The following is a 25,205-nucleotide window of genomic DNA, read 5'->3' as shown; positions in this document are numbered from 1 at the left end:
ATTGATTCAGAGACCTGCGTCAGCCGCGGGTTGAGGTGTGTACACATTACTGTCGTTTAAAACAACAGAGCTTTATTCAGAGCTTCGTTACAACTATTACATAGCTAAGAGTGAAATGTAATCTGTAAGTACTTAGTGTACAGTGCAAGTTTGTTAAGATAATCAAAAAATAAAATAAAAATTGGATGAGTGCGCAAAATATACCAAGGCATTAGCTGAGTATCCTTACAAAAAAAAAAAAAATCCCAAAGACACACTGTATACTGCAATATCAGTAGTCTCTGATTTATAAAACAGATTTTACTGATTGTGCATGAATCTAATGTGCTTTTCAATTCATTTTTTGTTTTTTTTGTTATTATTTATTATTATTATATTTATTATTATTTATTTGTTTTTGTTATTCGTTTATGTACTATAGGCCTCAAAAATCTGAGTCCAAACAAGCTTTTTTTTTCCTTTTTTTTTTAAATGTAGTCAAAGATATTTCAGCCAATATCAAAAACAATATAAAACCTTTACTTTACTCAAAATTGTCCCAGTTTAACCAAAAGGTTGTCATAAATACTACTGTCATTTAAATGGTCTTCAGATGAATATGATATTCTCTATGGCAGACGTATTCAATCTTTTTCCCCATGAGCCCCACTTCCCAGTTTTTTGAGAACTCGCGCCTCCCCTCAACTCTGCCAGGGCCAAAAAAAAAAAAAAAACTTGTCAAATTATTGCCTATTATTAACTGGAAAATAAAATGAAATAAAACAAAACCACAGTCTTATAATACAGCAGAAGAGAGTAGTAAACGCAGGGAACAGTAAAGATATAACACAATACATTTTTGATACGATCGTTTTACAAATCGCTTGTCTAACGGTCTCATGTCCCTCCCGAGACCCTGAATGGCTTCTGACGGTCGCACAGGAGCAAAGGAAACAAACAGCGTTTAAAATCACAGTCCTGTTAAAGTACCAGCAACATTATTAGTAAAGTGTTAGACTTGAAATGTCATCGTAGGCCTATTCAATGGCTTTTTTCTAGTCAAAATTTTCAGACTTTTTACTTTTATTTCAGCCGAAACCAAACGTGCCGTTTTTGATTACTTTCGACCGTAATCAATATTTCTGTGTATCCCTAAAACATAGTATAGTTAACAGATGTTATGTAATTATTTAACGCTAGTTAATTCGGACACGCACTGAAAGACTTTTATTTCACATGAATTGACTAAAAAAAATAAATCTCCATCTGCTGTGACAGAAAGCGAGAGCGCCGTATCACATCAACACGTTTTTCGAGTGCAGAGCATTCAGGACTCGTGTCGAGTGTGTCGAGTGACTCATCTGACGTTTTTTTAATGGAAAAAAGTAAGCCTGCTCTTTTGGCATATTTTTGAAGTTTGATTTTAAAATGTGAAGCTCCTATGCAAAATATGTAAAGGTTGCCAGGTATGAAACGGTTTGAAAAAAAAAAAAAGGTATGAAATTTATATATGTACTTTTCGGTATTTTCCATCTCCCCTGTTCCCCGGTTGCAATTCCTTCCCCACAGTTTGAATACCTCCGCTCTATGGTGTACCGCAAGGCTCGGTACTCTGTCCAATTTTTAATTTTTTGTGTATATGCTAACACGAGTTCTGGTTATTCATCAAGGTTCACAGCAATGCTACTGATACACCAGATTATCTCAGTGTCCAAAACAAAGTGCTAACCTGTATATCCAGTACTGCTGCATGAATTACTTTTAAAAACAAATAATAAACAGAAATTCTCTGTAATTGATAGTGAAACTAAATGGAAAAAGGGCATGATAAACTGTGGAAATCTGCCTCTACAGACAAACTAATAATTCTGGATTCTGATTTAACTTTTAAATTGCACCTTGACTTATTACTAAAACTAGAAATATTACTAAAACCATTGTTTTTTGTTTTTTTTTGTTATAATTTATGGAATAATAATCACTGATTAAAACCCTCGAAATGCAAGAAAAGGACTACTTATTTAAAAATGCTTGATACACACCAGGAAAAGAGCTCTTATTACGCCACTGCACTGGCTGCATGGTTTCTTTTGAATTTACTTTTTTTTTTTTTGTTAAATTACATATTTTAATAATTTAGCACCTTGTTATGTATGTGAATGCTCCAAATGATGCTGAACTCTCTCTATAAAACTATATTCATTTTTATGCACCAAAGATCTGGAACACATTTTTATTTCACTCGCTCAATGTTTTTAATTGTTGCATTGTTATTATTACCTACTTTAATTTTTTAGACAGTTTTTTTTCCCTTTTTTTTTTTTCTTTTCTTTTCAGAATCTCTAATTCCTGGTTCCACTATAAAGCATGCTGATTGACATTTTAAATATATAGTACATTATATTTTTATAATGACAACATTATTATGCTCCCAAAACAGTCTTCCTTGTCATTTCTTAATAATCGAATCTATTCGTGGTCATGTGTGCATCATCACCACACGTCTTCACTAAATAATACTTTTTGCTTGGATTTCTATTACTGAAGACTGATGCTGTTTGACTAAAATGGAAAGCCAACCCCAGAAGAGTGGAGGTTATTACAACAGCGAAGGGGGAACAACTCAACATCAGTGCCTGTGCTTTTGGAACGGGATGTTCAACACCCAGGTGTCCACATGCTTTTAGCTGTATAGTGTATAATGACAGTGCTCTTGGCAGTGGACTCAGACTTTTGAACTCTAATGTACAATAATTTTATTAGGTTTCTATTATAGTGTTTTGTACCACAACGCTGTGTTGAATTCTCGTCTCTGATTGGTCAGGAGGTGTTGAGTAATTTTGTATAACAGCAGCTTTTACAGGGACTATTCACAGGGGTGGACACTCAACATAAATGCACTACAAATGGAAGGAGTCTCCAGTGTCAGTGCTTTGTAACAGTCAGAGGTAAACCTAAGTTTTCAGACACAAGCAAGTGTCTGAAAACAGCTTTGAGATAACATGACAAGCCGCGTTATTTCTGACTTATTAACTTCAAGAGGCTGGTGAGGGAAAGACTGTTTACAGCTGCTATAACGTAAGCGAGAACAGGAACTAAAATCCCAACATTAAATGTAATTATAAATGGACAAAATGTACGACAGATCATTATTCAGTTAATGAAAACTTGTAATCGTTGGCAAACTGCTGTGGTGTAGAGGAATAAAACACTTCAGGGTGTGCTGTTATAGGAAAATAATCAACTTTGTGGTGGTAACAGTAACTCAGCTTCATCGCACCACCCCGCTGTGTTTTATTCCTTATTTATCAGGCAGAGCACAACTAAAGACACACCCATCCCTCTACTGCTGCTTACAGCTTTCCCGTTTCTCTTTGTGTTTGTGGCGTCCCGATTTGTCGGCGTGGCGTCTGCTCGGCGGGATGAGGGAAGGTTCTGGAAGGTAGTCGTAGAAAACACTGTGAGGCGTGCGAGGAGCCAGGCAGATCCCTGCAGAGACAGAGCTGATATATCATCTGGTCTTTTACAGGAACGTAGTAAATATATTTCCAGAATATTTAAAAAATGAATAACCTGGCGATGGGCCGGTCGAGGTCCGGCTTTCCCGTTTCCTGCCGGTGAACGTCGGGTCCAGTTCTTCTGCGATGTTGTGGAAGGGGTGTGTGTGTCTGTGAAGAAATGAGAAACGCTTTAGTATAATAAATGTGCTTGGAGTATAAACACAGCTATGTGTGTGCGACTAACAGAGTAGTGCATGTGGGGATTAGTGGGTGCTGATCCAGGGATGGTTCCTCTTCCACAGGTGAGTGCAGGCCCTCGGAGTTTAGTCTCTCTCTCGGCACCTGTATAATTTATAAAATCATAAGTGATTTGCTAATAAAACTGGGGCAAAAAAGTAAAAACATTAAAAATGGAAATCACCAAATTTCTCACTATGAGCTTGTCTGAGAAAGTGAGGCAACATGAGATTCATGACTTCCTGCTGAAACTTGCTAACCAAATGTTTTTTATTTTATTCATTTTTTCCATGTGCTTTTTAAAAAAAAATTTTTTTTTTTTATATAAATAAGTCAAAACACTTTCCATCACATAATAACTCTCAGTTCTGATTTATGATTCACATGTATTTTGGGACTCGGATGTGCAGTAACGGTCTTTGATTGTAAGTTGTCTGTAATAACTGAAACTGTCCCCCACTTCACTCCTTTTTCTGAATGAAGAGTTTAAAAAAAAAAAAAAGTTATCTTTTTTATTTATTTAAGCACAGGACACATTCATTTCTGCAAATGTATAGATATCACATTTTTTGTAATAGACCGATGAAAATAGATTTTTTTTTAACCAAAACACTATGTATCCACCAGAAACAATACTGTGGGATTACGGTTATCTATTGAATATTTAATAATAAATTTAGGCATAAAACAAGAAATATAAATATATAGGATTTATGGAAATCAGTTATCTTACTTAATAATATGGAAATAAGTAAGATTTTTATTTTCAGTTGTATTTAGGTCTTAAATTTGCATGTTTGCACAAAGCCAGGTGACTTTCTTCCCTCTGATGTTTACATTTAGAGCAACTCTCAAAAAATCATCCAAATATCCACTAACTCCACGTTAATAAAAAGGTAAAAGGTTTTTAATTTAAGGCCTAATTAATTTTTTAGGATGACGGACAGATGAAGCATGTTAGCTAAAGCACTTATACAACAGATAGTAGACTTTTGTAAAGAAACTCTTCTTTGAACCTTCTAAAAAAACGTTTAATTACGCTGATAAAAGCACAAAGAGAGAATTTGGCACATAATGTGTTTTGGATTTGAAAATGCATCCTGATGAAAATGAATAAAAGGTTGCGTTGGGAGAAATTCCTACTTTTCTGCCTGTGCTTCTTGGATCATGTGACCTCTCCAGAGCCAGCAGGTCACGTGACCTCCTGTTGCTCTTCTTCTCCTGTCGCTGCATGTAGCGAGCGAGTTCCTAAAAAAGAGTGAAAGAGATCAGGGTCAGGAGTTCACAAAGCTTTTATCATCATATTTTATACTTTAATAATGTTTCATCCATTTTAATTAAACCTTCTTTTCATCCATCCACCCATTCTAGTTCAATCCATTCATCCAGTTTAATTTAATTCATCCATCCATTTTTATCTTTCATCCCTCCATCCAGTTTCATTCAGTTCATCCAACTGAACTGAACTCATCCATTCATTTATCTACTCATTTATCCAGTTTAATTTAATCTATCCATCCTTATAATCATCCATTCATTCATCCTTTCATCCAACCAGCCATTTCATCCAGGTTTCTTCAATTAAATGCAATCTTTTCATCCATCTAACCATCTATCCACCCTTATACTCATCCATTCATTCATCCTTACATCCAACCATCCATTTCATCCCTTCATCTAGCTAAATTCAATCTGTCTTTTCATCCATCTAACCATCTATCCATCCAATTGAATTAAATGAATTCTTTCATTCCTTCATTTACTCTGTAATTAAGAGTAATCATCAATTTCGATTTCCATCCATTCATCTTTTATCCATCAATTATCCAGTCATTTTTATCTTTCATCTATTTTTCTATTACTTAATCCAGTTTAATTAAATCCATCCATCTATCCATCATCCATCTAATCATCTTTTCATCATATATTCATTCATGCTTCCATCTGGCCATTTTTCTTTCATCCCTTTATCCAGTTTAAGTCGATCCTCTCATCCACCCATCCATCCATCCACCCATCCATCCATCCATCCATCTGTCCATCCATCCAAGTATCCTCTCACCTCATCTTGGGCCACTTGTACCGTACGGAAGTCCACGTCAGTTTCAGTGCTCTGGAACCGAGAGCACGAGAGAATGTGAACTGAATAATTCAGGTAACATGCTGTGTGTGTGTGTGTGTGTGTGTGTGTGTGTATGAGATCTACATGACCTACCCTCCTGTGAGGCTGTTTGTCCTCCTCCTCCTGCAGACTACGAGCCAGTTCAGCATCCCGCATTATCTGCTCCCAGAGCCCTAACCCTGAGAGAGACAACGAGAGAACAGACAGGAAGAGGGAAAAGGTAAGAGGGAGTGAGAGAGAGAACGAGAGAAGAGAAACAAAGAGGGACAAAGAGAGAGAATGAGAGAAGAGATAGGTAGAGAGAGAAGGTAAGAGGAACACAGAGAAAGAATGAGAAAAGAGAAAGGAAAAGGGAGACGGTAAGAGGGACAGAGAGAGAGAGAGAGAGAGAGAGAGAGAATGAGAGAAGAGATAGGTAGAGAGAGAAGGTAAGAGGGACACAGAGAAGGAATGAGAAAAGAGAAAGGAAAAGGGAGATGGTAAGAGGGACAGAGAGAGAGACAGAGAGAGAGAGAGAGAGAGAGAAGAGATAGGAAGAGAGAGAAGGTAAGAGGAACAGAGAGAGAATGAGAGAAGATACAAGAAGAGGTTAAAGTAAGAGAGAGAGAGAGAGAGAGAGAGAGAGAGAGAAAGAGAGAGACAGAATGAGAGAAGAGACAGGAAGAGGTTAAAGCAAGAGGGACAGAGAGAGAATGAGAGAAGAGACAGGAAGAGGGAAAAGTTAGAGGGACACAGAGAGAGAGAGAGAATGAGAGAAGAGATAGGAAGAGAGAAGGTAAGAGGGACAGAGAGAGAGAGAGAGAGAGAGAGTGAGAGAGAGAGAGAGAGAGAGAGAGAAACAGAATGTCTATATAATCATGTCACTGTATGAAGTGAAGTATGAAGTATGTATGAAGTATGAAGTGAAGTGTGATTACCGTGGCTGAGCAGCGAGTCTCCTCTGTCCTGGTGGTAACCAGCCTCGGCTCTCTCCTGTCTAATCTTCGATTCTTCCTCCTCCTGCAGCCGCTTGGCCATCTCCTACCATCACACACACACACACACACACACACACACACAAAACTGCATGCTATAACATAATAATAACACAACACTCCATTTTACACAGTATAACATAATGATGGACAGACTCATAGATCATATTCAGTGAACCATCGTATGACTTCTGCATGAATGTAATGAATGTAATCTCGCTTTATTAATATGAGGCTCTTCGGCAAACACTATATTTAAATATCATATTTATTCCTGAACTTTCCAACAACCAAACCTAAACCAAGTTATACACCTTCTAGCAAAAACACAATAGTATGAGTGACATATTCACTAAGTAAGGAGTAAAACACTCTGTGTTGTTGTGTTATATGAAAATAATCACCGGTGGATGGTGTGATGAAGCGTTACTGTTCCCACCCTCTTACACCGCAGCAACATGCCACAGATTACAATTATTTCTTCATTAAATAATGACACATTGCACTTTTTTATCCATTTATAACATGTGAAACAAGTTAGTTCCTGTTTTCGCTTACATTACAGCAGCTATAAACAGTCGTTCCCTCACTTTTTTCTCTCTCGAAGTTAATAAGCCAAAAAAACCACAGCTTGTCGTTTAACTGAGAAATCACAAAAAGTGTAAACTCCTCTGTGCTGAAGATGTCAGAAAACTTAAAGTTATTCCATAAATGTCAATATATCAAAAATTATACATTTTTCTTTGTTAAACCACGACATCTTTTTTAAAATCTGTGTATTATTAGACTTAGATTATGTGGAGCGTCTGTCATACAAGTCCCAGTGAACGAGTTACTATAGAAATGATAACACAGTAGAATGAGCGCATTAATATAAACCTGTGATTACTACTGCCAGAGCTGCTGTTCTAGAAAATTAATCAACACCTTCTGACCAATCAGAATCCAGGATTCAATAGTGCTGCTTATAATTTTACAAATGTACACATAATTACAAATTTTTGAGAACTATAGCTCTTGAGCATATTACAAAATGGCAAGGTTTATACTGTGAATTTGACATTTGAATTGGGAAGAGTGTGTAATTTTACTGGCCCAGGAAATCTTACATGGGCAGCTACGTGTGTAAAATGACATTTGGCTGTATACTGCAGTGTAATCACATTAGCAGCCGTTCCTGTCCCTCGGTCTACTTTTCAGCTCAGTGTATACTGTCGAGGCCGAGAGAGTGGGCTGAGAAGTTTCCACACACATCACAAACGCACTCAGTAGAGGAAAGTACAGCTCAATATAAACCCACACACACCCCCACATACACATACACACACACTCACACACACGCTGCATATGCGCAGGCTGAGCAACAACATCTTAGCAGTTGTTGAGGTTTGGATTCTGAAAGTGATTTCTATAATGATAAGTATAACTAACCCGTGTGTGTCTGCATGTGTGCGTGTGTGTGTGCGTGCGTGTGTGTGCGTGTGTCTTAGTTTCTGTTGCGGTTCTATAAGTGTGACATCATGGGAGTTCTGTATTACTGCATTGTGATACAGAGACAGCACATTTAAAAACAGTGAGACATTGTTATCTCTTTTATTCCACTGCACGCACAGTTATATAAGATAAAATACTCAAAAGCGTGAAAAAAGATAGCACTGGGAGGCAAAACCTCTGCGGAAAACACAATTAACTTCAAAAAGAAAAGATAATAAAAAGAGAGATCAACTGAAAAGAGAGAAAGAGTTGATTAGCGCTCAAGACCCTATAACTGTTAAATAAATAAATAAATAAATGTGTGTGTGTGTGTGTGTGTGTGTATATATATATAAAAAACATCAAATATAAAAAAACATCACAGATTCACTCAGTACAAATTTATTGAGAATCATACAAACATAATCCAACAAAAATGTTCACTAATTTTTATTTTTTTTAAAGTATAATATTTTGATATTTTTGGATAATTTTTTGGAGATTTTTTTTATTCCTGAACTTTCCACTCACAGAATACATTTTTATTTTATTTTTTTTTTAATTTTAGCTGACATTATTTATATGCCTACTTTCTTTTGACTATTTAAGGTTTGGGTTTAAACCTGTTTAATTCAAGTGACCAGTCAAATAAACCAATAAGTATAATATAATTATATAAAAATAAAATAGTAAGAAGAATTCTTCTCAAACTCCACTTTGAGAACAGTGGGCTTAGAGAATATTTTTTGAATAATGCAATAAACACTTTGCACCAGCAGAGGACAGCATAACAATATTTGCTGAATTCTTTCTTTACATCTTTTGTGGTCTTATTCATCAAGTTAAATGTTTTTTCCCCACATATCAAATATTTTTCACCTCCATCTTTATCCTTTTACTGTAAGCCGTCTAACCAACCCACAGAGCTACAGCTACTGCACAGAATAACAGCTTCAGAATAAACTGCATGCTGTAATCCTGCCTGTCTCGGCAAACTGACTGTGCAAACAGTTCACTGTAAACCAGCACAAGTAGGAGTTTATAAAGCTTAGAAAGAACACATGTGAGTAAACAGAAAACCAGGAAAAAGTCCTGAGTGGTAAATTACTGCTAAAAGTACTAACACTGAGCCTCATTTATCACACTGGATACAAATGAATTTATTCAAACAATGTTTGCAGGAGCATTAACAGAAGAAATGTGGTGTTGGGTCAGGTTTCAGAGAAAGCTTTACAAGTTCATTCTGCCTCGTGGCAGCAGGGGATGCTAAAGATTACTTTAAAAAGAGAGGTTTTTCTTTTTCAAAAAAAAAAAAAAAAAGTTTTTAGTGTATAAAGTCCAAAGAGCACTATTTTTGGATTCCTAAAATAATAAATCACAAATGGTAAGGCTTAGTCATAATGTTACAGTATATGCAGTTCAGTGCAAAAGTTTGTACACTTTAACTGAAATTGATGAAACTAACATTTAAAGACATTTAATGTTCTATCTACAGATGCCCCTTTATTATCACAAGCAATAAAAGTGTATGTTAAGATGATATAAAATTGTTATGAATGAGATATAAATTATTCTACTCACCTCCAAACACCTTTTCAAGTCTGCTGCTCTTTGTTTAGGATTTTTACTCTTTTTTTTTTTTTACTTTTTTTTTTTTTTGGCTTGTCCTAACTGTTTGAAATTGTCTGCCTAAACACTTTACATCTTCTTATCTGCTTCTCCAACTTTCTTCAAGGTCAATATTTTCTGTTTCAGCTTGTAGGACAGCTGTTTTCCAGTTTCGCACTTGCACCTAACTCGACAGCTCACAGCAAACAGCTCGAGAGTTTGATCCTGTTCGTGCTTAAATAAAACCAACATGTTTTGACTGTGTGAAGTCATTACGCATTAATGAGGCACATTCAAATACACTGGCACCATCAGCTGGGGCGAGACTTTTGATAATAAAGATAACTGTAATGTTTAGACTGTAAAAAAAGGAACCTGATTAAATGATATGAAAAGAGCGCAATCTTCCCAGTCGTAGGACCGATTCAGACAGAAAACCCAGAGATATACCGTTAATAATATTGTGTATGTGAATGTGGATAATATTTTTAAGGTTACGCTGAGCCGAGTTTTGGTTGTACCTTGTGTTAAGTTTTGTGTTTTTTCCCCTTTTTATTTTTGTTTGTGTCTGTGTTAGGTTGCCTTTTAAATATTTTGTGATATGTCTTGCATACAAGATGTTCGTTGAAAAATCATTAAATACATAATTTAAAAATATATAAATAAATGACTTGAGTGCAGAGGGAGTACAAACTTTTGCACTCGACAGCACTGTACTGCATAAAGCTTCCTGACGCTCTTTAGTGCTCATCAGCACCGCGGTGAGATATTTCACGTCGTCTAACAAAGCGTTCACCCCAATGTGGTAAAATTCATCTGCATACAGTTAGCAGTGAGTTAGAGGGGTTGCAGGGCCCCTCTCAGCCCACCCAAGGCCTCCCGATGGCCCACTCATCACACACACACACACACACACACACACTTCATGTGTAATAATAAGCCAGGTGCTCGTGTGGCGTGTCTTGCTCGCTCTGTGCTGCATCATCCATGTGGTGAATGGAGGATCTAAAAGGCCTTTTCTTTCTCAGACAGGAGTCAGCTTTTGCTTACACACACACACACACACACACACACACACACGCACACAAACGCATACACAACAAGGCCTCCCTTTGTCAACAACCACACAGTGACTAACACAGTGACATCTTGTTTAAATAGTTGACATAGCGATGCAGGATGCTCCGTACCGCTGTCTGATGAAAGGCTTTATTCTGAGAGCTTTGGCTTTTAAAACCCAAACAATGTGATAAATCGAGACCGAGCGGAAGCCTGTAATTTATTTCCTTTTTCTTTAAAGCTTGACTCATCCTGTTGAGACCACTATAAGGAGGGACAATGACTCCAACTAGAGTAGCTGATGCATTTCGAATGAGCTTGTGTTCTCAGTGTACACATCTTTCCCTGCTTTAATACACTCTAGTGCACACACACACACACACACACACACGCACTGCACGGTCATTACTGAGCTAGCGCTCGTGGCCATCTGGCTGGACTGAATAAAATCAACACCAGGTGTCTCACAATCGCTGAGCATTAAGGACACACGGTTTATCAAGAGACCAGAATCACGTTCCTTAAACTCCAAACACACAGACTTTTTTCAGAGACGGTTTTAAAGTGAGTTCCTCAATTCTATGCAAATTAATTAGCTATGACGCTGTAAAGAGGCGACAAATCCAAACAACTGGCTCGAACGATTCCTTGAACCAATCCTGTAGCGTGTGTCGTGCGACGTTTCTTCAGTTCCCCACTCACAACTTTAACTGCTACCTGCAATTAGTTCCCATTTACTGTTTGATACGCAAACACTGAAGAAAAACTTACAAGCATGGTGTCATCATATCCTGTCAGGTACAACCCTCTCGCTAAAGGTGTAAGAGACTTTAGGAAGAAAAATAAAGCTAGGAAGGAGGTGGAAGAGATTGTTGGTGCCTTTGGTCATTGTACGTAGCTAGTACAGTTAGCTTGTTTTGCTAATATGCCAACAAAGCCAGTATGAAGCCTAGAACATAAAATGTTAATGAAATAAATACAATTTAAAGAAAATTGGTGTGTATAGCGGACTGTAGGTTATATACATTTTGACTACTAATGGAGAGGCCACGCCCACAAAATAATGTAGCATAAATCACACCCCTTAGTAAAAAGAGCCAATCACTTCGTTGGTATAGACGTTATCTGAAAACACCTTGCCTATCTGAGTCTTACACTGATGCATGCGCAGATTTACGATGCTTTGCTCTGTTATTTATGGAGAAAAGGCACACACAGATGGAGTAACCTGAAAAAATATGTTTATTTATTATTTAGACCATTTTGTCAAATTTTAGCAGCCATTTCAAGTCCGTGATTGAAATATCAGTCTGGTTTATGGCTCCGTCCCCATTCGAACAGATAGCAGCCTGCTCTTGTATGACCAGAAATAACCGCCCGGGAGCAGCGCCAAGATGGCCGCCGAGTAAACACACTTTATTTGAAGGACTTTACTGTTTTTAGAAACAGGAGCTATAGTAGTCTTTAAAAGAACTCTAACAGTTATGGATCTTTTAGCTAATACGTTAGCATCATGTAAAGCACTAACCTAATTAATACCATTTGTATGTGTAATTTGAGCCTCCAGAAAAGAAAAGAAACCGTATGAATGCCACCCATGGTGAAAAATAAAACAGTAGTTTACATCCTTCTACTATTGTTTTTAGTGTGGAGATTTTTTAACTGTCGTTTAAGAATCACTTTTTCAATTTTCCACTTTTAACTAAGTGTCTTGGTGCTTGAAGCTACATTAGCGCTGTAGCTACAGTAAAAAAAATACAGACGCAAAATTCCGACATGAATAGCATAAGATCTGAAGTTGTGTAAATTTGATTTTTAGCCAAATTATTCCTTTAACGTTTGCGAACGTCAGTGCTCAATCTGTGGCCTCACCATTTGCGTCTAACCAAACCTCTGTGATGAACCCGGTGCTGAAAATAAAACCTCAGGGGTTGCTATGGAGACGGTTAAGAAGCCGATGGTGCCAGCTCGAGCTCGTCAACAACAAAGCTGGCATTTTTAAAGTTTGAGTTTTAGAAGAGGACTGGTTGAAAAAGCGAGGAAATAAAGGAGCACTTGAGGCTCTCGTGAAGTGTTCTGCGGAGCGAGAGAGCCTTCTCGTGAAAACAGGGGCCTCATTCTCTCGCTCCGATTTTCCTTTTTCCTCCCCGATCCCTTCACTGTTGCGAACAAGCAGCCACTCTGTCCAAGTGCTCAGTAACGAGCATAGAAGTGTGAGACTGTAGACTGCTGGACAGTGAGTGCTGTGTGAGACCACACGCTCACAGCCACGACAACACACACACTGCTGTTATTTAACACGTAGCACACAGACTGAACTTAAAGACTTAAAGAACTGCATCGTTTTCTCTTGTTATCACACACAGCCATATGAATAGTACCTCATCCTCCTCCTCCCTCCTCTGAGCTTCTTGGTCGCATCGCCGCAGCTCTTCCTGAATCACCCTCGCGTACTCGCAGTCCTGCTCCTCCCTGCAAACGAGCCACAGAGACGGAAATACCAGCCAGTTCATTCACAGTTCAGCGGAAAACCTTCTAAAAATGCTCAGATAGTTATCAGTAATCAGGAAGAAAGTATAGTTAAAGGTGCAGTCAGTAAAAAGCTACCTAACACAAACACACCCACAAAGAGCCATTTCCCTGACACTCAACTTTAAGATTGTATTATACGTTCTTACGATCTTGCTCATTAGCATTTTAGCTTAGAGTTTCAGGGGCGTGGCTTTGGAGGGACCACTGAAAGGATGGGCTGTTTTAAATAGCATCAGCTAAAATTACTGACTGCACCTTTAACACAACTTTTCTTCTCTCCAATGTCACATCATTTATTTTTTCACTTGTTTACAGAACCTGGGATGGTACTGAGCCCCGAGTTTCCCCTCTGAGCAGATATTTTTATTGACACCTACCAGAATGTGAAGAGAACGTTACCAAATATTACAAGATATTTTTGATTAAAATCACAGACCGCACCTTTAATCCAAAACAGGACTGAGAATTCCGACACACAAATGAAAGTCACGTAGGCTGAACTATTCTACACGTGGCACACTTCAAGCGTTTTCCGTCAGATTTCTGACTTAAAAATGATCACTTACTGCACCTTTAATGTGTCAGTTATCAGTTTATTCGCTAGTGAGAAGTCAGTGTAGAGAATAACTGTCATGCCTGGTCACTTACAGCGTGTGAATTTTGTTTGTTACCTGATCCCCAGGTGTGCTCTAAGTATTTTGTTATCTGGTCTTTTTGATAACTAGCTAGCTACTAGCTAACTACCATCGGACTTTTGTACGAGGTTTGTTATTGATGATGTGACGTATCAGAGATGGCGTGTGAAAACCGAATCATAAAAATTAAAAGATTTGATGGCTCTGACAGTGAAATTATTGTTTCAGGATTGCCAGGATTGTTGACTTAAAGCAGATCATTAGCATGTTTAACAGTATTTTAGAATTCTGATGTAATAATGATGCTTGTTTTTGATATTTTTTAAAACACACTGAAACACAATACTGCTGTCTGGTCAATTATTTTTCTTTTCTAATGTTAGGACGTTTAGCTGATTTCAAATGGGGCATTTCTGTTGATTATTACATTTACTCTTCAAAATTCTGCCTAGCAAACACTCCTACACACACACACACACACACACACAGAGTCTTACAGCTGCTGGAGCTGGTGTGTGAGACGGACCCTCTCCTCCTCCTCGTCCTGCATCCTGCGAGCCAAGCGCACGTCATTCTGCACCGCCTGGTTCTTCTGCACGTTGGAGCTGTAGAACTGCTCGACTGAGACGTGGGAGAGGAATTCAATTTAAGGGAAATTCAATTTAATTCAATTTAATTTTATTTGTATAGCATTTTTAACAATGGCCATTGTCACAAAGCAGCTTTACAGAAATATAAAAATTCAGGATGTACATTTTTAACTTATAAATGTATAAGTTTCAGACATGTCAGTTTTCAGAATGAGTCAGAACGTCCCGTCATCCCTTTCCAGCTTTATAATCATGAGTGTGGCTCTGCTCTTGCATCATTATTTTGACGAGGCTGAGTGTGATGGAGTGTGTTTACTCACTCTCCTGCTCCTGAAGGCTGTGAGCCAGAGCTCCGTCTTCCAGCATCGAGAAACACTGACACACTGCGAGAGAAACAAAGCCAGACACAAAGCAGACGCAATGAGTGTGTGCAGGAAAGATGGTTTATAAGATGGAGTAAGTGTCATAATAAGATACTTCTCTCTCACTCTCTCTCACACACGCACACACAGTGTGAGATGTGAGTGTGTATCAGTGCAATGTGTGTGTCTCATCTTGCAGAGCTGCAGCCATGACAGCAATAACAGGAAAACTGGCCAAGTGGGTCAGTAAGACAGGACAGTCGGTTAATGCCGTGTGTGTGTGTGTGTGTGTGTGTGTGTAACTGACCCAGTCAAATTCCTTACCTAAATAGGCTCCAATTAAATGAAAGCACCAAGCAACAGTGACTGGTGAGGAAAGCGTTGTGATAAATAACACTACACTAACACACTGAAGAGTGTAAATTAACTTTCTTTCATTTACACACAAGAACACAGTGATTAACACCCAACAGTGAAAAACACCCAAACCAGAAGTCAAATATAAACCAGTGAACACTCTGAAGTTCCAAGGGACCAGGCTGTAGACTGAAAAACATGGATTACAGGGTGCAGGAGCAATAGCAGTGGAGATGGAAAAATAGCCACTGTGCCCTCCAGCCCGCTCTCCAACTGCGTGCTCTATGAGCTCAGACGGAAAAGTTGACACGGCTGTCCTGAGGACAGAGGCCCGTTTCAAACGTGACTGACACAACCGTAATTACACACGGATTAAACACTCGGACTGGTACTGGCACTTCCTGTGTGGGAAAAATTGTAAATGAGGACTGAGATTTGCAGCAACACCGCTTTTCTTCACGAGCAGCTCTGACAGTAGCGCAGCCACAATTCACAGGTTTATATAAGACTACTAATAAAGGGATTTCAAACACATGCCGTTATTTAACAAAGAAAAACATGTAATCGTTGTTATGGTGAAATTTTCTGTAAGGAGGTGTTTATTTAGCATTTATGGAAGGAGTCTCCAGTGTCAGAGGTAAAGCTGTAACTTCAACCTTTCCGACATCTTCAGGACAGAGCTTTGCGGTTTCGTGGAGTTCTTCTGTCTTATTAGCTTAACGAGAGAGAGAAAAGAGAGGCTGCTATAATGTTATAGCTGCTATAACATAAGTGAGAACAGGTGCTAACTTGTTTCGTGGACGTTCAATAACTATATAATAATTATAAATGGATAAAAAGTATGTGACGTTCATAATTAATAACAAAAAAAATTGTAATTGTTGGCAAATTGGTGTAGTGTAAGAGGAATTAAACACTTCGGGACATGCAATTATGGGAAAATAAGCAACTTTGTAGTTGTAACAGCAACTCCACTTCATCACACCATCCTGTCATTGATTATTTTCCTATAACAGCACAACACACAGTGCTTTATTCATTACATATTACTTGATTATTAATTTGATTATTTAGTGATTTCTCCACAACTTCTGGCTGACTTTATCTCTGGTTTTGTCATTAAATGATTGTATTTCCCTTTTAATGTTTTAATGCTTTTGTTTTTTCCTTTTATTTCATTTTATTTATATTTTATTTCATTACCATTTGGATTTAGCTGATGATAGTGTACAGCACTTCAGACGAGACTTGGTGTCTTTTAAATGTGTTTTATAAATAAAGATGTCTTGACTAACTTTGAATGTGAGTGGGGCCAAAAGATGGACTTTGAAAAGTGGACACTACTGCTATTATTCTGATAAATTTCCCTTCACATTCATAAATAAGTGCTGCGTTCTGAACGTTGATTTAAAGATGCTGGGATGGGTTTTGCTTTGCTATTTGACCCGATTTCATCTCTGTTTTATTTACTTGATTTCGCCAGATGACCTATAACCTGAGGGTGCACAGATGGTAGTGCTTAAAGTGAGACACAAGAAGGCCAGTGGAATGAGGGAGGAAGGGAATGACGGGGGCAAAGAGAGAGAGAGAGAGAGAGAGAGAGAGAGAGAGAGAGAGAGAGAGAGAGAGAGACTGCGGTCTCTGTTTAGAAAATCGTCATGCATGCACTTTTCCTTTAGCATAGTCCTTCTCCTTTCTCTAGCGCTGTCTATATTTGGCACTGGGAGGGAGTGAAGTAGAAGAGATTATATAAATATCTGACTGAGAGGAGGACAGAGTGCTACACACACACACACACACACACACACACAAACATCCTAAAAAGCAGCTTGGTGTGCATGTAGCTCCAGTGTTTGGTTTCTCTGTTTGTAACTTGTAACTTGTCTGTTTTGGAGTACTGAACTCATATAAACTTTTTATTTGTACACTATATACTACACATAACTGACCCTGAGCCTACACTCAGATAAAAGGGTACTAAACGGTACCATTTCATGTCTCACTACATCTTTTGTACCTTTAGTATATATCTTTTACTCAGAAAGGTGCATTTAAAGCGTTACTCTAAAAAAAAATCCTTAAGGTCCATTTATGTGCCTCATATCATTTTTAAAGGTGCATTTTATGTCCATGTTTCCTGGTGAAAGATACATATTAAAGGTACTGCTGAGGGTATCCACTGCTGAGGGTATCCACTGCTGAGGGTATCCACTGCTGACGGTACCACACCATCGTACATTTGCTTAAAAAATCCACAAAAATTCCCAGCTCTCAACTGACTGTGAGGATGTTCACTGAGCGTACGCTTGTCCAGGGTAATTAGAGGGAAAGTGCGGACATTCTTGAAGCCTTATCTGCCTTCACCCCCCTAACCTCCCTAACCCTCCCTCTTCTACACTCCACTGCAATACTGAAGCCAGGCGTGTCTCACACACACACACACACACACACACAGCTCTTTCCAAAAATGACACCCTATTTCACATTAGTACTTATGAAAGTGAATTTTAATAAACCTGTATGAAGTCACTGTAGTGTTTTATGATAGATAAACGTCAACATTTCACAATTTTAATAGAAAGAAAAGATCTGCATATTGAGATGCTCACCGTCGTAGATGTGCGGCAGGTGAGATTTGTCAATCCCAATCTGGGTCATGGCAGCTTTCAGGATCAGTCACACCTCCATGGTGCACCACATTAGGAAAACAGTATGCAGTACAATCTAAAGAAGATAATAACATTTTCACATTATTAAATAAATGAATAATTCAGATTGAATTGCCTAATTAGGCTCCACTATAAACTCTTCATTAAATCTGTACTGGTCATGCATCAGGATAAAATCAGTGAGGAAAGTCACTCTACACTAAATAAATAAATAAATAAAACAAAAAAGAAACCAAAACAATCATTTCTACTGCATCCAGTATGATATTAATCTAAAACTAACACATTAGTAATGAAAATGAAGTCGTGTGTATTGACAGTGACAACACAAACTCAGTGAGAATAAAGTGGAGTAAACTGTTAGAAAAGAAAAAAAGCCAGTTTTCACCTTCTCCAGACTCTTCTGTCGCTCCCAGGCTCTGCTTTAGTACAAATCCTCTCAGAAATACAGTAAAACACACCACACACTCACACACACACCGCCAAACAACTCACACACACCTGATAAACAAGTAATATTCACACACTCCTGATGCAAAAGGCAGACAAGAAATGTTTCAGCTGAGACTTGAGCTTTTGTTTCTGCAAGTTCTTACCAAAAGCAACGGACAGGAGTGTAATAACACACACACACACACACACACACACACACACACACACACACACACACACACACACACACACACAGCCACCTGCTGGTCATTAAGGAAATTACACCCAGGTGCGTGGTGAGCTTGCTCGTCAGTGTGTCAAGGGAGAAAATATTGGCACCCTCAACCCAAACTGATTCCTTTATAGAAACTCATTTACACTCAGTTCCTACTAAACAACTAAAAAATAAAAACAAATAGCCTACCTGGGCTGAATATTGCTAAAGTAGGACACTTGATGATGTCACTTCTGTCACTTTTTTCTCTTTTTATTTATTTATTTTTTTTACTGTTATACACCTTTATAAAAAAAAAACCTTAATCTTCCTTACACTAAAAGCAAAAACCAAGAAACACAAAACACTGGTAGAATGGCACTTATCACAACCTCTGCTTTTCGCACCCTGTACTGTACCATGTGATCTTTATTTAAAAAAATAAATAAATACAGCAAAGGTGTGAACTAGTTTTTAAAAACTGAAAATATTTAACAAAAAATTTTGTGCACTGATGTATATATAGAGGATCAAGCTTAAATGTCCCACTTTGTGACGCTTTACCAATATTCAATTCTTTTTAAAAACTAACAAAAAAAAATAATTGACACCCCTAAAGTGTTTTATAAAAGTAAACACAAATCGAATATCATGCTTATAAAAAGTCTTGAAACAGGTAAGTTGAAACAAGTAAATATTCCCTCTAAAAATAAACACTTTAATGCAGACTAAATAGCAGTAATTCCCTTTAAAATATTAATAATAAAATTATTGGCACCCCAAATAATATTTAAAATAAATGCAAATAAAATGCCATGCCTAAAATCCCTCCTCAAATAGGCTGATTACATTTCCTCTAAAAGTAAACACTTTCATACAGACTAAATAGCAATCTTATTATTTTCAAATATTAAAAAAATTAACACCCCTAATTAATATTTAAAATAAATACAAATTAAATATCATACTTAACCACAGACTCTCCACATAGGCTGCTTCGCAGGCATTTCCTCTAAAAACAATACTTTTTATGGATCACATGGCAATATTTTCATTCATGCCTGATTTTATTTCCTCTCTTTTCTCTAAAAACATTTTCAAACTAAATAGCAGTATTTCCTTTTTAACATATTTATTATAAATATTTAAAATAAAACTTGCAAACTCTTATGGAGTATCAAAGACATTGACAAATTGAGTATTGAAATAAATACAGATGAAATATTAAACATTAAATAGGAATGTGATTGACAGCAATCGTATAAATAAATACAATTATTTATTGTATTTATTAACATTATGAGATATGAACTTCAGCATTAATAAAATGTAAGTAATAGCAACAAAATAATTTGTTTCAAATGAATTATAAGTCAAACAAAGGCGTTTTTCATTAAGATTTAAACAAACATATTACTTATTAATTATTAGTTCTTATTGCTGTTTGTTATTAACTTTAACCATAGTTTCTATTTTTAGGCTGTACTGTTTATTTAATTTTTTCAGTGTTGCACAAATTCCTCACATCATTCTGTACAGTTTCTGTCTAATGGTAAAGATGACCATGACAAATTTCTTTTGTTGTTTATCAGTGTTATTATTTTATCTTATTATCATTTATCTTTTATTCACAATCCATGAGTGTGCAAACTAAGAATTTCCTTGTACATGAAAGCTCATGCGTATGACCATAAAGTTCTTGAAGCAGTCAATAATGTTTATTTAGGAAACTTTAATGTAAATGTGATCAGCAACACAAATGGAGTTACACACAAAAACATGGTACATTATATTTCTCTTATACTTCAGATATTATTCCACAGAATTAAGGTACAGGTACAAACAAGTGTTTTCTAAGTACAGTTGTTGTGTTAATCCAAAAATAAAGCAAAAAAGGTGCAACTACACTGATGCAGGTTGTAAAGGGAATGAGTCGTGCATGCGCAGTAACACCGAGGTTTGTGTGTCTGTGTGTGTGTGTGTGTGTAAGCTGTTGGAGCTGCTATTTATGCCTCTCATTTGATTCCTGCTACATTGACAGGACATAAATTTCTGTTTACAGCTCCCGTCTGTGGATATTAAAGCGGCCAAAGGTTGTGAATCACTTAAACATTTGGTCAGGGTCGTATATTTAAAAGAGACAAGCGACAGACTCGAAGTGATCCAGCAGTTCCGAGACGAAGTGTAGCGAACACGGAACGCACAGAGTTATTCTGGTTATGGATGGATGTTCAGCTTCCAGTCTAGATTCAAATGTTAAAAAAAAGGTTGGAATTACAGAAAGAAGTTTAAAGGATTGTAGGAGTTGAGATGAACTGATAGGACATCCAGGGTGTGTGTTCACCCAGTATTCCCAGTATTCCCAGTCTTCCCAGTCTTCCCAGGATAAGCTGTCCAGGATAAAGCAGATAATTGAAGATGAATGAATGAGTTGCATTTAGCAGAATAACCAAATTAGGCCAGACATTATTTCTGTTTAAACTAGAGACGACACCAGTCCAATCCAGCAAAAAATAAAAATGGTGGATCAGATATTGGAGGAAACATATCAGATATCGGATCTTGTACAAATAGTGACTGAAATGGGATTTGAAAAAGAAATGTATTTTTATAACTGGAAATATTTACATATAAAGAGACTTGACTGTTTTTTTTTCTTTTGTTTGGATAAATTTTTTATTATATTTATACTTTATTATTTTTACTATATTTACAATATAAGTGATTTTTGTGTGAAATGGTTTAACTGTAAAGTGTTTCAGTTAAAAAAAAAACATTATAAAGTTTAGTAGTGTTTAAAGACAACAATATCAGACAGATATCGGTATCGGCTGATGCTCAAGGTTTCAGGATCGGTATCAAAACATTTTCTGAAACCCGATACTCATCTGATATTGTAATATAGCATAAATATCAGACAATACAGTAAAGTGTAAAGTACAAAAGTAAAAAATCAATCCTAACAAAAGAAAGAACAGTTGAGCCTCTTTATATGTAAACATGTCCAATTCTTTTCCAAGTCCAATTTCATTTCAAATCATTTGTCACTGGATCCAATATCTAGGCCACTGTTTTGTGCTGCTATCGGCCTGATACAGAGACTGTATCGGATCGGTGCTGTCTCTAAATATTACTGATCACTAGCCTGTGGACTATGTATTCTACTTGTCAGTGCTCTATTACCCTGACACTGCACGAGTAATACATTACACAGAGAATTAGTTAGGCCAAAAATGAAATTTACACAATTTTCTGGTACTAAGGTACTAAACTGCATCTTACCATGTCACTGGAGTGGTACCTTCAAGCATACACCTTTAGCACCTTTACATAGAAAGAAAGATGCATGTAGTTTACCTTTAAAACTTTACCTTAAAATGTCATTAGCGTGCATTTATGTACCTTAAATCTCTTTTTAAAGGTACAGCACATTTAATATGTTTATCTTTCATCCAGAAAGGTACAAAAGGTACCTGCCCAAGTGACAAGTTACGGTGCAGTTTAGTACTCATTTTTTCTTAGAGAGTATGTAAAACTGTAAAACAAAATGGAAATTGTTTTAATATGTTTCCATATCAGAAAGTAGAATTTTTTTATGAAGCTAAGAACCTTTAATTATCTGATGCACCCTGAAAGAACATCAGTGTCTAGCTAGCTATTTTATCCAGACACTAAATATACACCTTTTCACTGGGCATACTGGGAGTGCTCGAGCTCCAAAGCACTCAAGGTGTTTGGAGATTTCACCGAAACACTTTAAGGGTTAATTTAGCGCTGTAGGTGTAAATTCTGCGTAATACAGTTATATGATGAACAGAAAAGGCCACAGAGGCAGCTCCCATGTAGCTTCTTCGTTCTCGTTAAGAATATGAGACTTCCTCTCGTCGCCATTACTGACCTTCTGAGGCGTCAGAGCTTGCTGAATGACAGCGCTGATCAAGTGCTGCCACCATCTCAACCAATAAACCGCCCCTGCCTCTTAAGGAAATTAATTAAGTGGGCAATCTGCCGACCCCCAACCCCTCCCACTCCCGATACACAGCGCACGCATTCACACCTGAGCTCGGCGGATTTATGACCGAGGCTGAACGTCCTGACACTCAGTGGCCCGGTCCTGACGCGCGCAGCGACGCACACGCCCCGTTTTTATTACTCTATTCACTCACACGGCTGTGGATTTACAGTGTGCACCGGGATCCAGCAGTGACACATGATAAGATAAAAAAAGGGTGACAGAGAGGGAGGGAGAGGTGATGTTAGGGATGGACAGGTGATCTGACACCTCATGGCGTATATAAGGCCTTGCGTTTATTAGCGGAGAAAGACAGAGAGTGTGGATCATCAGCTGAAGTGATGCTGTGTAAAGCGGTCCTCTCCTGCGCTCTGCTCCTCGCAGCTCTGCAGCCTCTTCTCGCACACCCCATCACACAGTTGGCTGGCATGTCCTACACGGGGCCTGGTGAGTCCTACACACACACACACACACACACACACACGCATGCAACTGATGAGAAGGTATTACGCTGTACCTAATAAAGTGAGTGGTTTCTCAGTATCAGAGGAGGAGCAGGTGATGAGTCCAGACGAGATGTCGTACTCTGAGCAGGCGTTTCTGTCGCAGGGGTCAGCGGGAATCGGCTTCCCTTCCTTCCTCACAGGAGACAACAGCAGAGAAGGTGAGCTGCTATTACCAGTGTTATAACACTGCTATTACTCAGTTACCGCATCATTTATTCATGTTGTTTAGAGTGACTATACGCACTTGCTTGGATGTTTGTGTAAAATCTATATTGTGTGTTATTCTACATGTAAAGAGTATAAGCAGAAATCAGTTTAGTGCTTTTAATGATTTTGTACACTATGAAGAAGACCTCAACTGTATGTAAATACAAACACAAGCAGCCATGACGGCTTTTCAAAACTTAGCCGAGAAGTTCAAATTCAGATTACTGTATTAACCCCCACAGGGTCCAGCTTAAATATTCCTCAAAAACTGCACAATGTATTAACAAGCCATAAGAAAAAACCTGAATATATCCGTCTCTACATCCATCTCCTTTCCATTCAATCTCTGCATGAATCATTTATACCCAAAACATGAAATATTTTTTTAAGCAACATTTTAACATATGTTTTGCCTTCACCCATAAAAACCTCTCACATTCATTCCAGGACACAGTTTTGGTATCATTTGGATGTTGTATATATGGCAATTTCTCTGAATGTAACATATGTTGTAAAGTTTCCAGACTCTTCCTTCCAAAATAACAAAGAATCAGAAAGATGTTAAACGTTTCAAAAATAAAATAGAGTTGGTACGAATGTAGACTTCTTTAAAATAACCTATAACACAGGATACATGATAAATAAATAAGGTTATTAAATAATGTTAGCCGTCCTATTACTCACAGTCAATTTTATTGCCTTTATTAAAATGTAGGCTTTTAAAAAAAACTTTAACTTTTAGTTATTGTAGAGGTTGATAAAGAAGAAAAGAAGATCAAATATTGTTGATGTTCACATGCAACAATATTTCCGGTTCTAGTTATTTGATTGGATGAGTAACGATACAATTGTTGATTCATTTATGAAAAATGAACATGTGTAAATAGAGTGAGTTAAGGCCAAAAGGAAGGAAAGGAGGGTTTTTAGGGTTTTTCCTGTGTGATTTTTCAGAACTACACGGATGCAAGCTAGTTTGTTAGAACAACACATTTTTTGGTTTTTTTAATTTTTGTAATTACTTGATGATGTAAATAATACCCAGCATAACAGCGCCACCTATCTGGTGCTTCATGTTACCCTGATGATAATCAGAAATAACTGAGAATGACATTTACAAAATAAATTATTACTTCCAAATGAAATTGTTTTGGGAAAATATTTAGGCCTGTTTAACTCAACTGCTGTTTCTGTGTATCATCTCTGCTCTTTTTCTGACAGCTCTCAGAACAGCCGGCTTTATTCCCAGCCAAGTGGTGAAAGAGGTACATAAAATTTGATTTTGACAAGTGACAAATTGTCTTTTTTTTTTTTAAACCTGATCTTACTTTTCTCATGCCGTCTTGTCGTACAGGTGCTGATAGAAAAGCCCTGGTTGAACCCACTCAGCCGTGTCCTGGGTGGCAGGAAACAGTACAGGAAGCGAGGGGGAAACTCTGAGTGCTTCTGGAAGTACTGTGTCTGAAAATAAACACACACACGCTGCACATGCATGCTTACAGGCTGTCACACATGCCTGCATATACAATGACCTAGAAAAGACTGTGTATAAGTAGACTATCAGATACGACTTTATTTTGTACATCTACCTTTGGCACAGGTGTAAATAGAGTAAATAGTGTGTATAACAATATAAATAAATCTATGTTTCAAAAATGGTTGTCTACTCTTCCTTTCTTTGTAATGTATTATATATATATATATACACACACATGTCGCTGTGGTGTGATTTGCAGGAGG

At 37.5% G+C, this 25,205-nt stretch overlaps 2 protein-coding genes across 2 annotated transcripts; one reads left to right on the top strand and one right to left on the bottom strand.

Annotated features, from left to right (window-relative positions):
* Positions 1-30: 30 nt before the first annotated feature.
* ccdc50b (coiled-coil domain containing 50b) lies at positions 31-18,737 on the bottom strand. Its single transcript, XM_026933004.3, has 12 exons — positions 18,486-18,737; positions 18,038-18,152; positions 15,030-15,092; positions 14,617-14,740; positions 13,334-13,424; positions 6,756-6,858; positions 5,932-6,017; positions 5,779-5,829; positions 4,860-4,964; positions 3,724-3,821; positions 3,553-3,647; positions 31-3,468 (listed from the first exon to the last, which is right to left on the bottom strand). Exons 2-12 carry the CDS (start codon positions 18,084-18,086, stop codon positions 3,323-3,325), a joined length of 1,011 nt encoding a protein of 336 aa, XP_026788805.3. The 5' UTR covers positions 18,087-18,152; positions 18,486-18,737; the 3' UTR covers positions 31-3,322.
* A 4,343-nt stretch (positions 18,738-23,080) lies between these two features.
* uts2b (urotensin 2, beta) lies at positions 23,081-25,194 on the top strand. Its single transcript, XM_026932456.3, has 4 exons — positions 23,081-23,202; positions 23,297-23,419; positions 24,687-24,730; positions 24,820-25,194. Exons 1-4 carry the CDS (start codon positions 23,097-23,099, stop codon positions 24,928-24,930), a joined length of 384 nt encoding a protein of 127 aa, XP_026788257.1. The 5' UTR covers positions 23,081-23,096; the 3' UTR covers positions 24,931-25,194.
* The last annotated feature ends 11 nt before the right edge of the window (positions 25,195-25,205 follow it).

This window comes from Pangasianodon hypophthalmus, chromosome 20 (assembly GCF_027358585.1).
Source record: "Pangasianodon hypophthalmus isolate fPanHyp1 chromosome 20, fPanHyp1.pri, whole genome shotgun sequence".
Taxonomy (NCBI): domain Eukaryota; kingdom Metazoa; phylum Chordata; class Actinopteri; order Siluriformes; family Pangasiidae; genus Pangasianodon; species Pangasianodon hypophthalmus.
The sequence above is the reverse complement of the archived record's forward strand: the minus strand, read 5'-3'. Positions and strand labels throughout refer to the sequence as shown.

Excerpts from the sequence above, each read along its gene's own strand:
- uts2b (XM_026932456.3), top strand. The coding sequence starts at position 23,097 with ATGCTGTGTAAAGCGGTCCTCTCCTGCGCTCTGCTCCTCGCAGCTCTG. Across the intron at positions 23,203-23,296 it reads CATGTCCTACACGGGGCCTG|TATCAGAGGAGGAGCAGGTG; the intron begins GTGAGTCCTACA and ends GTGGTTTCTCAG. Across the intron at positions 24,731-24,819 it reads CCAGCCAAGTGGTGAAAGAG|GTGCTGATAGAAAAGCCCTG; the intron begins GTACATAAAATT and ends CTTGTCGTACAG.
- ccdc50b (XM_026933004.3), bottom strand. The coding sequence starts at position 18,086 with ATGACCCAGATTGGGATTGACAAATCTCACCTGCCGCACATCTACGAC. Across the intron at positions 14,741-15,029 it reads CAGCCTTCAGGAGCAGGAGA|TCGAGCAGTTCTACAGCTCC; the intron begins GTGAGTAAACAC and ends CCCACGTCTCAG. Across the intron at positions 3,469-3,552 it reads CTCGACCGGCCCATCGCCAG|GGATCTGCCTGGCTCCTCGC; the intron begins GTTATTCATTTT and ends CTGTCTCTGCAG.